Source organism: Cynoglossus semilaevis, chromosome 12, assembly GCF_000523025.1.
Source record: "Cynoglossus semilaevis isolate Cse_v1.0 chromosome 12, Cse_v1.0, whole genome shotgun sequence".
Lineage (NCBI taxonomy): Eukaryota > Metazoa > Chordata > Actinopteri > Pleuronectiformes > Cynoglossidae > Cynoglossus > Cynoglossus semilaevis.
In genome coordinates, this window is record NC_024318.1 from 16023882 (window position 1) to 16037261 (window position 13380).

Below are 13380 nucleotides of genomic sequence, written 5' to 3' on the forward strand. Positions count from 1 at the left end.
TCCATTTTATCATCATTATGTATGGGTGTCGGGGTAGACCAGGCATGGGCAAACCAAAGCCCGAGGGCCAGATGCGGCCCGTTCAGCTTTGTAATCCGGCCCGCCATACTTATTCCAAATTATATAATTGGGTTGTATTGTGATTGTATTTCTGCCTTTGCCCTGCAATGCCCACATTTGTCCAATAGATGGCATAGAGAAGGCTAAAACTATTTTAGCATTTTATCCTTTACGCATGACTTTTACATTCATTTATCTTGACCCGGCCCCCCTGTTCAATTTTAGGACCAACTGTGTCAAAAACTTTGCACATGTCTGGCGTAGACAATCAGAAAAGGAAAACACGCGGAACTCACGTCCTCGACTATGCGCTGTACTTACGATACATTTATTACCAATAGCAATAAATTACGAGTTAAGGGTACTAAGTTAACGACAATATATTGTCCCAAATATTTGTGGGACATATTGGATCATTAAAAAAATGAGTGGAATTCTGGCGTCCAGCAGCCGTTAAAACGCTTTCCTTCTCTATTTACCTGTTGGCCCGGTCATCCTCGGTGCCATTGGTCAGGTATGACAGGAGCTGTTTTTCCAAGTAGGCATCAATCTTCTCCCCATCACAGCAGCTGCCATCACTCTTGAGCAAATCTAACGACTGGGGGCTGAGTAGAACTGCCTCGAAGTCCCCGTCGATCAAGGACTCCAGAAGAGAAGCTGCATCTGGAATATTAAGAAAGTCGTTGAAGAGGGAGGCGGGGGGGATGGGGGGGGGTGTCGCAGGAGAGGGAGCTGTGATTATTCAGTGCGATCAGTGGAACCACTGACTGATGTTCAGGCAGATGTTAAACCAAATGTTTGGGATTTTTTTTCTTCGTATAAACGATTGTAGATAGCGAGTGATCAAATGAACGCCGGAACACAGGTATCGTGGCAGTAAAACTTGCTGAAAAGAAGATAAAAATATCCTTATGAGATCGGAAAGTATGTGGAGAGGGCATAGCAGGAAGTTGAATGTATTACTGCGGACAGACAGCTGATCTCATCTCCAAGGTTAAGAACGAGGGGGGGGTTTTGGCAACTTTTGAATCCGCAGCAACTTTCTGCTGTCTTATTAGATTTCACACGCCAGCTTCCCAGAAATGTACAACGGGGTTGGGGACAAACGCAATTATACAAATGCAGTTATTTGGAATTCTGAGCTCCGACGATTGCACCATGCTATTAATAGACCCTCAGCTAGGAGTAACTGTTCAGGAGGGCCAGGTTGATACTGTGTGGGCTGACAATTGTCTAAGTCAGGGCTGTCAAACTCCAATTCACAGTGGGCTAAAATAAAAAAAAACTGGGACAAAGTCGCAGGCCAAACTTAATATTTATTGAAAAAAAATGAAGTCAATTGTGCATGTTTTCCCTTCTCTCCTTATATGTAATGTTGATTTTTGTTTTTCATATGGAAACTTTATTTTTGTATAAACATTCAATCTGGAACAACCTGAGCTTAATATTGTAACATTAGCAACTCAACTGCCGTTCAAGGCCAAATAAGAATAAGGAAAAAAATTAATTACCAGCACTAAATACAGGCCCTGACCCTCACAACGCGCTCATATACCGGCTCTATTGGCATGAAGAGAATCTCATCATGGTCGCACTGAGACATAAAGCTGTCCGTGGCCCTCTTATCGAATCTTCAGGTTGGTCGTACGATCCTTTAAATGTGTCAATGACTTGTATAAATAATTGCAGTGTAAATGGTGCAGTAAATGAGCATGGCTGAGCTAATGAAACCCAGGGGCTACTGTGATAGCACAGGGAAAACAATAGAAGCCGCCAAGGAGAGGAGGAGAAAAGAAAAAAAAAAAAAAGTGCTGTGGCTTTATGAGGGGGAAAATTAAAAACCTGAGCTATGGCCACATGTCTAATGACATTTCAGCCACCCTTCAGGGCTGCCCTGGAAAATGGAGGCAATTATAGACAACAAGACAGAGAGCCTCGGGTTTGGTTGGTGAACTGCAGTTCTGAACCCGATATGAAAACACACCCAGTGTCGAGGCATCAGGGACCAAAGACTAGGGATCATAATTATCTTACCAATTACAATGAACCAAGACTTTAACAATAACCATCACCAGGGTTTATTTCATACTTAAAGTTTTTAACTAACATCGTATGAATGACGGGTTTTTTTTCTATTCAATAGTTGCTGTAAATTACCCAACTATTAGTTTTATTACACTTTAACAATAACCATCATCAGGGTTTATTTCATACTTAAAAGTTTTTAACTAACATTGTATGAATGACGTTTTTTTTCTTCTATTCAATAGTTGCAGTAAATTACCCAACTATTAGTTTTATTAAACAAGGGTCAACATAGAGTCTACAATAGTCTAAAAATTGAGCACATCTAAATGAAAACGTAGCTTTTAAATGTAAGGGATTGCCTCTCCATTTTTCAATGACAACAAAAAGTTGTGTCTAATCTAAACCTTCATTAATATTAGTTTGCTATTTCTTTTTCTTATTCTTTTTTTTTTTACATCTCGTGATTATCTGCATTGGCTTATTTTTTTTTTTTTTTTTTTACCTTCTTCTATTATACATATTATTTGGCCTGCAAGCAAAGTCCACAAAGAAAAGCCATCTTCACACCACTGAATAGAAATTACTGAAACTATTTATTTTGACAGAAGGTCAAGTTTTTCTATTATTTTTCTTGCCTCTCATTTCTTGTTAACAGACACTCTTAACTGGCTGTGTATTAGTGGACTACACACTTTTTAAAAAAATAACTTCCCCTGTATCTTTTTGGATAGGAGCAGTACCGACAGCCATGTTTTTTCACTGAGAGCGGGCATGCTTGAAGCTGCTGCTTCTGGGGACAAAGGGAGCCAAGAGAGGGTAAATAAAGTTTAGGTACATGGTTTGCATTTTAGTAAGTAAAAGGAGGGTATTTTTTTTATTTCCTTTAAAATGTCAGTTGACCTTTTCTAATGACAATACCTCCTTACACAATACATTTGCCCTTTTACCTGTCTAGTTACTATCTTTTCTAAATTAAACCAGTATAAATTAAACGGTTCAGACATAGAATTAGCAACTACACAACCATTATAATAATGTTTACTAATGTCATTAAACAAGTAACTTTACAAAGATAATAAACCGGGTTCTTATATTAATAATAGTCAATCTTTGGGGTTTCTTTAACGACTTGCTTGAGGTCTCCGTCCATTTAGGGTCTAAATGATACCCTAAATGGACAGTATATAAAAGGTATACAAATATATAAAGGTATAAAAAGAAACAAGCAAAAAAAACTATGAACTCTTATAAAGCACACCAATGTCTTTTAGTGACATTTGATATCCACTTTTCTGTTTTAACAATTTAGCAAAACTAGCTGTGCGAACTGATTGCGAAGCCATCGAAAATTGTACTTCAGTTCACGTGGTCAGTATGTTAAGTGCTGGTTTTGTCGCGCAGATCTGGCACCCCTAAACAAAAGCCGCCTCGAGCGTGACGTAAAGCCACGGCAGGGAACGAGTTAAACACAGCAATGACACATGGAGTGTACATGACACGAGTTCGCTTACTATGAACCTCCTGACATCTCTTTCCACCACCGTGAAACTGGAGCTAACGGAAGCTAATGTGTCAGGTTGACTTTTAGCTCTAACATATCTTACGTCCATTAATGTGCCGAACTGCAGCACTGCTGACAATATTGTGAAAACCTTACTGTGTTGTTCGCAATACACCTCCTGTCTCACGTAACGCCGCTACTAAATCATAACCAGACTGAAATTTAAATGCTATCTGGCAGAACGTTGAGACACAAAGGGACACGCTGTTTCCATTAATATAAGCGAATAAGAGAAAATATTATAGTCACTTAAATGTCTAAAGTTTAAAGGGAAGAGACGTCAAGTTTAAAGTGAAGCTCAAATAAGTGCAGAAGCTGCGTAGCTGTCAGTGCGGCTACACCGCTGTAGATTAACATTCACTTCGCCTTAGCGCCAAAAAAAAAAAATCTTCTGCAGCAGGACACAAAGTCTGCTAATACCAATGGTTATCAGCACCGGGTGAATTCATCACATATACACTCACCCGCAGTACAGTGAACACCCTGCTTCCATTCCGCTGCCTCGGTGCTCGTTAAAAACCCTCGCAGCACCGGGATCTCCACGTCCAGAGGCATTACTTCCGATCACCTCCACTGACTGAGAACGTGTGTGTGCTCCTGCTGCTCCCGCCGCTGCCGCTGTATTGACGTAGAGACTTGGTTTTTCCTCAATCGCAGGGAAAGTGTTTATTTCTACCCATGTGGTGCGAGCAGCATCAGTGAGCAGCCATGACAGATACCCGTTGCATTGTGGGAAAATTAATCGCGGCTTCGCGAAGCAAAGCTGTTTGGCTTTTTTTTTTTTTTTTACTGCCTGCTGATTGGGCTGTGGATAAAAACGACCAGTGGAAGTTATGTAAATTGAGTCTTACAGATGTGTTAAAATACACAGACAGAGCCACATCTGTCCAAACATCTTTCCTAAACGTATATTTATATATTTTTGTAGAAGTCAATTTCTACTTGTGTGATAAAAACGTACAATTTTCATATAATGACAAACTAACTCGGTGAGATGCTATGTCGTAGCGTTGGGGAGATACATAACACGTAACACGTAACATTCGGACAGTATTATCTAATAATAAGGTAGTATCGCATAATATCGACAAACCATCTCACGATATTGATAAGTATTTATTGAGTATTACGTATTTTGATAGTAATATTGTAATAGCCTATTATATACTGTCTTGCAGTGACGACACTTTCTGAAAAGGGTTTAAATATAAATAAAGTATCATATGAACTACCTATAAATTGATATATAATAGTCACATAGCAATTACAACGTAAATATACATTTTTGTGTACTATTTATATATATATATATATCTCATGAAATCGTGGAAATATCTAATAAAATAGTTTTACTCAACTATCTATCTCATGAAATCGGGAAAATATCTAATAAAATAGTTTTACTCAATAAATCAATATAAAAAATAATAAAGTGTTACAGTATACAACATATACAGTATAAATACGTTGTCATGCCAACCATGTACTGATTAAAAAGAACAGCGCTTCTTTACTATTCAATTTTAGATGGAAACCTACCCTCTGCACTGCATCTTGGTGGTACAAAATAAAATAAAAATAATAATAATAATAATAATAATAATAATAATAATAATAATAATAATAATAATAATAATAATAATAATAATAATAATAATAATAATAACAATAACAATAATAATAAGATAGATATGTAATACTAATAATAGATAATAATTTTGATCGCCTCTGTACTTTGTGACTATACAGTCGTATACTCACCTACTATAGTACGACCTTTACAATAAAATGTTGCCTGGGAGTACGCTTTATTAGAATTCTCTCTGCATGCTTCGGAGTTCTTTGGTATTCATGAAGATCATTTGGATCTTATGTTCACCACGATCATATTCCCAGGCTTCCAGTTACAACCACTATGATGAATTTCAGGGCCTGGGATTGAATGAGCACAGCGCAATGAGTCTCTGTGCTGTCGATCTAAAGCAGTAAATAATAAGCATGACAGTTGTGTGAGCAGGTTGAGTCGAGGTGGTTTAAGGCCAAATATGTCGTTGGAGAAGGAAAAAAAAAACTGTATAAATCTCCACAGATTAAAATGACCACAGTACCACAATACAAGGCAGCCAAAAAATATTTTAGCTCAATCTAATTTGGGTAATGTGAGTGTAGCGGGAATTCACATTCTGTCATGCCTCCACAGTAACATCAGTCCATTATGTACTGCTTATACCATAACAAATTGAAAATTTTAATTCATTCAAAAAGTGCGGCACGACGTGTACTACACAGAATATCATATTAATATACACCTAAAAATTATTTAGATGATAATGATCAGTAAAACATATTCTTTTTTAGAATGCCATAAAATCTCAATTAAGATTTTCTCAACAGTAGTAAGTTATATTGTATACGTATTAGGTTTTTCAAAATAAAAGTGTGTCATAAACAGCACTTCCCTCTATCTCTGTGGTAATTGGCTGTTTAAAGGTAACTTCCGGGTCTTTAGGAAATGCAATCTAATCAACGGTAACCAAAATAAAAGCATGGAATGAAATTGAAAAAACAAAAACAAAAAAATAAGTTAGACTTGACACACCTATACTTGGCGCCTCCTGTGGGCATCGATAAAGTTAAAATTAATATAAGTAAATGAATGATGCTTTCCCTTGAATGTTCAGACTGATTTCCAGTAAGTTAAAGAAAAAAAATTTTTTTCAACTTACCCAAATAAAACACAACTGTTTTCCCACGTAGCAGTAATAACAACATGAATTATATTAATATCAGACTGCTTTAAATTTCACTGTTACACTGAAAATTTGTTTGATTTAAAAACATAGTTTGTTCGTTTTTAAAAAAATAAATTCCAGTGGCCTCAGAGTTCTGGGGCAGTTACTGAGTGAAGTCTACTGATCTGTCTCTCTCGCGTCTTCAACTCACCGTCTCATTCTACCAGAGGAGTTCGAGAGTCGTTGTTCGTCTCTGCCTGTCACACCAAGTCAGCTGGGATTGGCTCCCTCTTCGGCCCTTGGGAAAAGTGTCAGAAAATAAATGGATGTGTTGTTGTTGTTGTTGTTGAGAAAAACAAATAGTCCCTTCAACATCTGGTGAAATCTTCGGTCAGGCACTCAGTGTCTCTCTCGCTCCTCGTTCCCATTTGTCATCTCACACCTGTCGCCGCGGTTCACCATAAAAAAGAGGCAGTCGCACAACCACTCTGTATTTTCAAGCTCATTTAATGTCCTCGCAAAAAGGAGTATGACTGTTCTATGGAGTGAGCAAAATAGAAAGTGCATTATTTGTTCAATTGAGTTCAACAGAATAAAAAAAGACTAAGCATTTTTTTTTTATTAATATCAGACGGAGCAGAATCATTAGTTTTTGTAGAAATAGCAAAGTAATCAGTAAAGGTACTCTCCTTGAGTATTTGGTGGTATGGTGTCGATCGAAGGCACATCACAGCTTTGTATCTTACTGGGGGATTGTTGCACACGCACAGAAAACACACATACACATGCATAAGCCTTCAAAATACAGTTCTGATGTGACACAGTCCGGTGTTGACGGGGGAACAGTCGCGAAGAATGTCCGTGAATCCGAAAGCGTGGCGCTCGACGACGCGGTGAACGCAAGATTAAAAATGTCCACGTGAGCCTTTATTCAGAAGGATGAGATCGTGGAGAAAAATCAAAAGAAGCAGTAGATGAAGAGAAGGGCTTTTATCTGTGATTCTAGTACTCGTGTTTTTTTTTTGCTTATACCATAACAAATTGAAAATTTTAATTCATTCAAAAAGTGCGGCACGACGTGTACTACACAGAATATCATATTAATATACACCTAAAAATTATTTAGATGATAATGATCAGTAAAACATATTCTTTTTTAGAATGCCATAAAATCTCAATTAAGATTTTCTCAACAGTAGTAAGTTATATTGTATACGTATTAGGTTTTTCAAAATAAAAGTGTGTCATAAACAGCACTTCCCTCTATCTCTGTGGTAATTGGCTGTTTAAAGGTAACTTCCGGGTCTTTAGGAAATGCAATCTAATCAACGGTAACCAAAATAAAAGCATGGAATGAAATTGAAAAAACAAAAACAAAAAAATAAGTTAGACTTGACACACCTATACTTGGCGCCTCCTGTGGGCATCGATAAAGTTAAAATTAATATAAGTAAATGAATGATGCTTTCCCTTGAATGTTCAGACTGATTTCCAGTAAGTTAAAGAAAAAAAATTTTTTTCAACTTACCCAAATAAAACACAACTGTTTTCCCACGTAGCAGTAATAACAACATGAATTATCTTTTACAAAGACTGCTTTAAATTTCACTGTTACACTGAAAATTTGTTTGATTTAAAAACATAGTTTGTTCGTTTTTAAAAAATAAATTCCAGTGGCCTCAGAGTTCTGGGGCAGTTACTGAGTGAAGTCTACTGATGTGTCTCTCTCACGTCTTCAACTCACCGTCTCATTCTACCAGAGGAGTTCGAGAGTCGTTGTTCGTCTCTGCCTGTCACACCAAGTCAGCTGGGATTGGCTCCCTCTTCGGCCCTTGGGAAAAGTGTCAGAAAATAAATGGATGTGTTGTTGTTGTTGTTGTTGAGAAAAACAAATAGTCCCTTCAACATCTGGTGAAATCTTCGGTCAGGCACTCAGTGTCTCTCTCGCTCCTCGTTCCCATTTGTCATCTCACACCTGTCGCCGCGGTTCACCATAAAAAAAGAGGCAGTCGCACAACCACTCTGTATTTTCAAGCTCATTTAATGTCCTCGCAAAAAGGAGTATGACTGTTCTATGGAGTGAGCAAAATAGAAAGTGCATTATTTGTTCAATTGAGTTCAACAGAATAAAAAAAGACTAAGCATTTTTTTTTTATTAATATCAGACGGAGCAGAATCATTAGTTTCTGTAGAAATAGCAAAGTAATCAGTAAAGGTACTCTCCTTGAGTATTTGGTGGTATGGTGTCGATCGAAGGCACATCACAGCTTTGTATCTTACTGGGGGATTGTTGCACACGCACAGAAAACACACATACACATGCATAAGCCTTCAAAATACAGTTCTGATGTGACACAGTCCGGTGTTGACGGGGGAACAGTCGCGAAGAATGTCCGTGAATCCGAAAGCGTGGCGCTCGACGACGCGGTGAACGCAAGATTAAAAATGTCCACGTGAGCCTTTATTCAGAAGGATGAGATCGTGGAGAAAAATCAAAAGAAGCAGTAGATGAAGAGAAGGGCTTTTATCTGTGATTCTAGTACTCGTGTTTTTTTTTTTGTTTTTTTTCTTCTTCTTTCTCTTAGTCTTAAATATAGTTTCCTTAAAGAATGGCCAGTCTATCCTCGGTTATAGCTGTCCTCACACTAACAGAAAAAAATAAAAAAAAAAAAAACAAAAAAAAAAAAAAAAAAAAAAAAAAAACTAACAGAAATGAACATTTAGTAAACATTCTTCTCTAAAGGTAGTTTCCCTCATATACTCTGCCACTTCCGTCTTCCAATATGTATACATTAACAAGTTTAATAACATACCAATCAGTGGTTATTTCACAATTGGGAAAAAAAGCACAAAATGTTTACACTCTTTTACAAGTAAATAAAAGTTCTCCTCAGCTGTGTTCAATACGAGGGTCATCTCGTGTTCAGAGTTCATCTCGTCGTCTTGTATGCCCCCCGCCCCCGCCACGTCCGCTCCTTCTATACGTTCTGCCATTAGATCTTTACATACAAATATTGACAAAGTGGCTTCATTACAAGCCCTTGAGTCTTTTCAAAAAAAAAAAAAAAAAAAACAGAAACATGTGTTCCTATCACTCTCCATCAGTCTGCTCAAACAGTGTAGCTTATTTCTTTTGGATTCCACAGAATTTACACAAATACGCAGGTATTCACAACAGGTCACCCAGCTGTCTAGTTTCTCCGTTCGACTTGGAGGAGCATCGTGAGCTAAAGCTGTGACAGCAGCACTGTTTGGACTTTTGTTCTTCCTTTTTTTTTGTTGTTGTTTAAACTTAGTCAAGCCTTTGGCTCGTCTTCCTGTTCAAGGCAGGTCTCTTACTGTAATAAATGTAGAAGTGCCATTTAGGAGAAAAGCAAAAGAACACTCGTGAGCTTAGTTATAATGACAGCTCTGCTCTGTCACAGTTTTTCTTTTTAGATCCTGATTTACATATAGACACGAGCGAAATATCATGAGGTCAAGACAAAGTAGTTTTTTTTGCACAGTTACTAAAATTCCATCATTCCCTTGAAAATGGTCCAAAATTTACAGAAGTGTGTTTTCTTTTTTAAATTTAACTTAGGTAAGGTTTTACTTTAAGTTTTACACTAGCCCAGGCATGGGCAAACTTTTTGACTCACGGGCCACAATTGTCCTAAAATTGAACAGGGGGGCCGGGTCAGTACCAGATAGATGGAGCAGTTCTATGCTCCATTTATCCGATAAATGACATCGATAAGTGACACCGATAAATGACATGTAAAAGTCATGCATGAATGCTAAAATGCTTTTATCATATTCTACACCATCTGTTGGGGAAAAAGCAGAAGTATAATGATTTAAAAACCCACAAACTCCTAATCTGTTCACTTGAATATGTCTAGTTGTATATGTTGCTAGCGACTGTTTTTTGTTTTCTCTAGAAGTAGCGATACTGGAGCGATACCTGCTGCAACTAACCCCGGAGCAGCAATTCATTTTACAACTGACATATGGACTAGTAACGCTGGTTTAAAGTCAACGCGACACTCATTGGACAGACAGATTGTACAGACCTGGGTGACTTTTTGTATATGCTGTCAATTGAAGGAAAATCGGTATGAGCGAACATCGGTCACACAATGAAATGTCGAGAAGTCGGCCAAAAAAAAATTATTTTAAGCAGTGTTTTCAACCATGGGGTCGCAACCGCAAGTGGGGTCACCTAAAATGGCAAATCGTTGATAAAATAAAATTTTAAAAAATACTCTTTTTTTAACTTATTCGTCTCCGTATGTCACACCAGGTCACACTTTTATTATAATTCTTCTTAAAAAACTCTATTTGTTCACTTGAAAAAATATGCACAATGCAGCATATAAAAATGCAACTTGATTGACGGATGCGATCACGTGACTGTTCAAGTGACAGCTACGAAAAAGTCTATGTGGCCGCCAAAGATTTGTGATCAAAATGGCGTCACAAGCCAAAGAAATGGTTGGGAACCACTCGATCAAAGAGTGTCATGCTTTTTTTTTTGCAGATATTTTCCCTTTTTTTTTTGCTGTTTTTTTTTTCTTATGTGCAGCAACGTCAGTTGAAGGCAAACACCCCGTGACGAGGTGAGGGTAGAGATGGTATAGATGTGTGGGGATTTTTCAGGAAGAGGAAGTATGATCACCGACATTAAGTCACTACAAGAGCTAATTCTGAGTTAACGTGAGTCAGTGTAGCGTCAGACGGCCGTAAAGCGGCACCTCTGCGGTGCATTTCCACTCCGCTCGGGACGTGCAACGGCCTTACCTTCAGTGCAGCAGCGTGGTGGGACATGGTGCGGCCGACCCTCTTGTCGCTGCTGTACTGCTGGATGTCGGCAATCCACTCCTCACACTGAGACATGATCTCTGTGCGCTTCAGGTAGAAGTGCTTGTGGATCACCTGAGGAGAAAAAAACACAGAGACACGAAAAAGGTCAAACACCACCAAGACATCAGACGGTTCTTCTACAGAGGAAAGAGCAGGGTGGCTCAACAGCACCTTTAGAAGATAACTCTTTAATGTCACAGCACAGTTATACCAGTACTACAATACAACCAATTTCTGGCACTTTGTTATCTTCATAAGGAAAGATTAGATCCTTTGGACTTACCCTCATCTGTTTCAATGGATGGACGTCTATATTATATATCCTTATAAATATACATATATAAATCCATAAATAAATATACATCCATATAAATAGCATATTTATATGGATGGACGGCCCGACATTAGCATAGTTACGTAATATCTGTAGGAATCTTAGATAATGCAATGCTTGGGTTTCGCCAAATGATGTATGCCCTAAAAATAGTTTTGGGGAAAAACGGCTGTATATGAAAATAAAAGCCACTAGATGGCAGCATTGTAGTTTATTTAATTAATCTATTTTAATAATGAGGGGATCGTATGCAGAATGCCGGTGCCCGCAACTCATACAGTGGTTTGTACGGATAAATAAATAAATAAATAAATATAACCAGGCCTATATAATCGGATATATCGTAATCGGAAATGTTTGGACATTATCGGCATATCGGATATTGATAAAAAAGTTAATATCGGACAACCCTTATTTAAATACTTCATGCATAGGTCACCTAACCACCTTCTATATCAGCGGTGTCGAACTCATTTCCACCAGGGGGCCACATCATCAATGCAGTTCCCCTTGAAGGGCCGGTTGTAAATGTTAGACTGTATAGATCAGGGGTCCCCAAACCCCGGTCTGCGGACCAGTACCAGTCCATAGGTCATGTGGTACTGGGCCGCTTTGGAACACAGGTTAAGAAAACTCTGCTGCATGAACTTTAATAAATGCTTTTTAAGCTCCCGCGGGCCACACAGAACGGCTTGGCGGGCCGCATTTGGCCCCCGGGCCTTGAGTTTGACACATGTGTTCTATATCTTTCGGACCATCATTGTTTAAAAGACTATGAAATTTTGAGAAGAACCTCAGGTCGTCTGTCAGGTATGATACGTCATGTTCGCCTGTTGAAATAAAGCTATGAACAGAGATACTACACGAGACACTGCACAGTTGACAACTTCCTTATTAATTTAACCTACTCATATATGAGCAGTTTTCTACCAAACCTCCATGTTATCATCTACTATCATTAAGCCTTTCAGGACGTGAGTACAAACTTGTTAAATGCCGTATCCTTCTAAGAACACGTAGGCAGATGCCTCGGCGTCTCTCGTCTGCACTCCGCAATCTTTCTAATAGAGCATCTAACGCAGGCAGCATACAAATGTCTCCATTACTGAAGGCCCTCCACAAAATCAAAGTCCCTCTTTCACTTTGGAGCTGTTTCTTATCAGAAGCGCTGAACTCTCTGACATCACTTCTGCTCGTTCTGTGAAACAGGTTACGTCAATCTCAGACACGCGCTCGGCCCCAAGCGCCGCCCCTTCCGTCAACATCCTAGCAACAGTCGCCATGGTGAAGACATCAGTATGCAGCGAGCAGCGTGGTGGAAATGTCTGTAGCCGCTGCTCTGCTCATAGAAAGAGTGAATTAGTTATTATGGTGGCTGCTGATTTACTGCTCACCAAGAGGAGGGAGGAGGGGCAAAGAGGCCACGAGAAAGCCTCGCTTCAGCTCCGAAACGTCTGCGATCGCTGTCTACCTTTGGCGCTTCCGACTTCGGCTTCCCATCCCCCGAATCTCACAATTAATCACTTTGCAAATACATGGCGTAAAAATTGGAACCATACAAAGAAGATTAGTAGGGCTACGAACTTCAAGAGTTCCTCATTTTCAACCATCTCCGCAACTCAGTTGTTTAACAGACCTGCGTGACTCCTTCAAGATTTTAGAACTGCGAACAGCACAACAAACGATACTCGCTACGATATGTAGAAGCACTTGACTGATATATGCGTGGACATGTTCTGACTTATTGTTTTACCAGGGCGTTATCTCCCCCCGGGGGCTTTATGTGTCATTGACCAGTCCCTGGACCGCTGGTAGTTGGA

General features: G+C 38.8%; 2 protein-coding genes across 2 annotated transcripts in view; both read right to left on the minus strand.

The window, feature by feature from the left end:
- The window catches only part of ttc27 (tetratricopeptide repeat domain 27), a 36239-nt gene extending 31843 nt beyond the window's left edge, over positions 1 to 4396 (minus strand). Inside the window, exons 1-2 of the mRNA XM_008322460.3 lie at positions 4114 to 4396; positions 540 to 723 (exon numbers count right to left, since the gene is read on the minus strand). Coding sequence (XP_008320682.1) covers positions 540 to 723; positions 4114 to 4204 — 275 coding nt within the window. The 5' untranslated portion in view covers positions 4205 to 4396. The remainder of the gene's footprint in view (positions 1 to 539; positions 724 to 4113) is intronic.
- Positions 4397 to 10936: 6540 nt separating this feature from the next.
- birc6 (baculoviral IAP repeat containing 6) overlaps positions 10937 to 13380 on the minus strand; it is an 84736-nt gene continuing 82292 nt past the window's right edge. The window contains 1 exon segment of the mRNA XM_008322461.3: positions 10937 to 11298. Within this exon segment, the coding sequence (XP_008320683.1) occupies positions 11047 to 11298 (252 nt within the window). The 3' untranslated portion in view covers positions 10937 to 11046.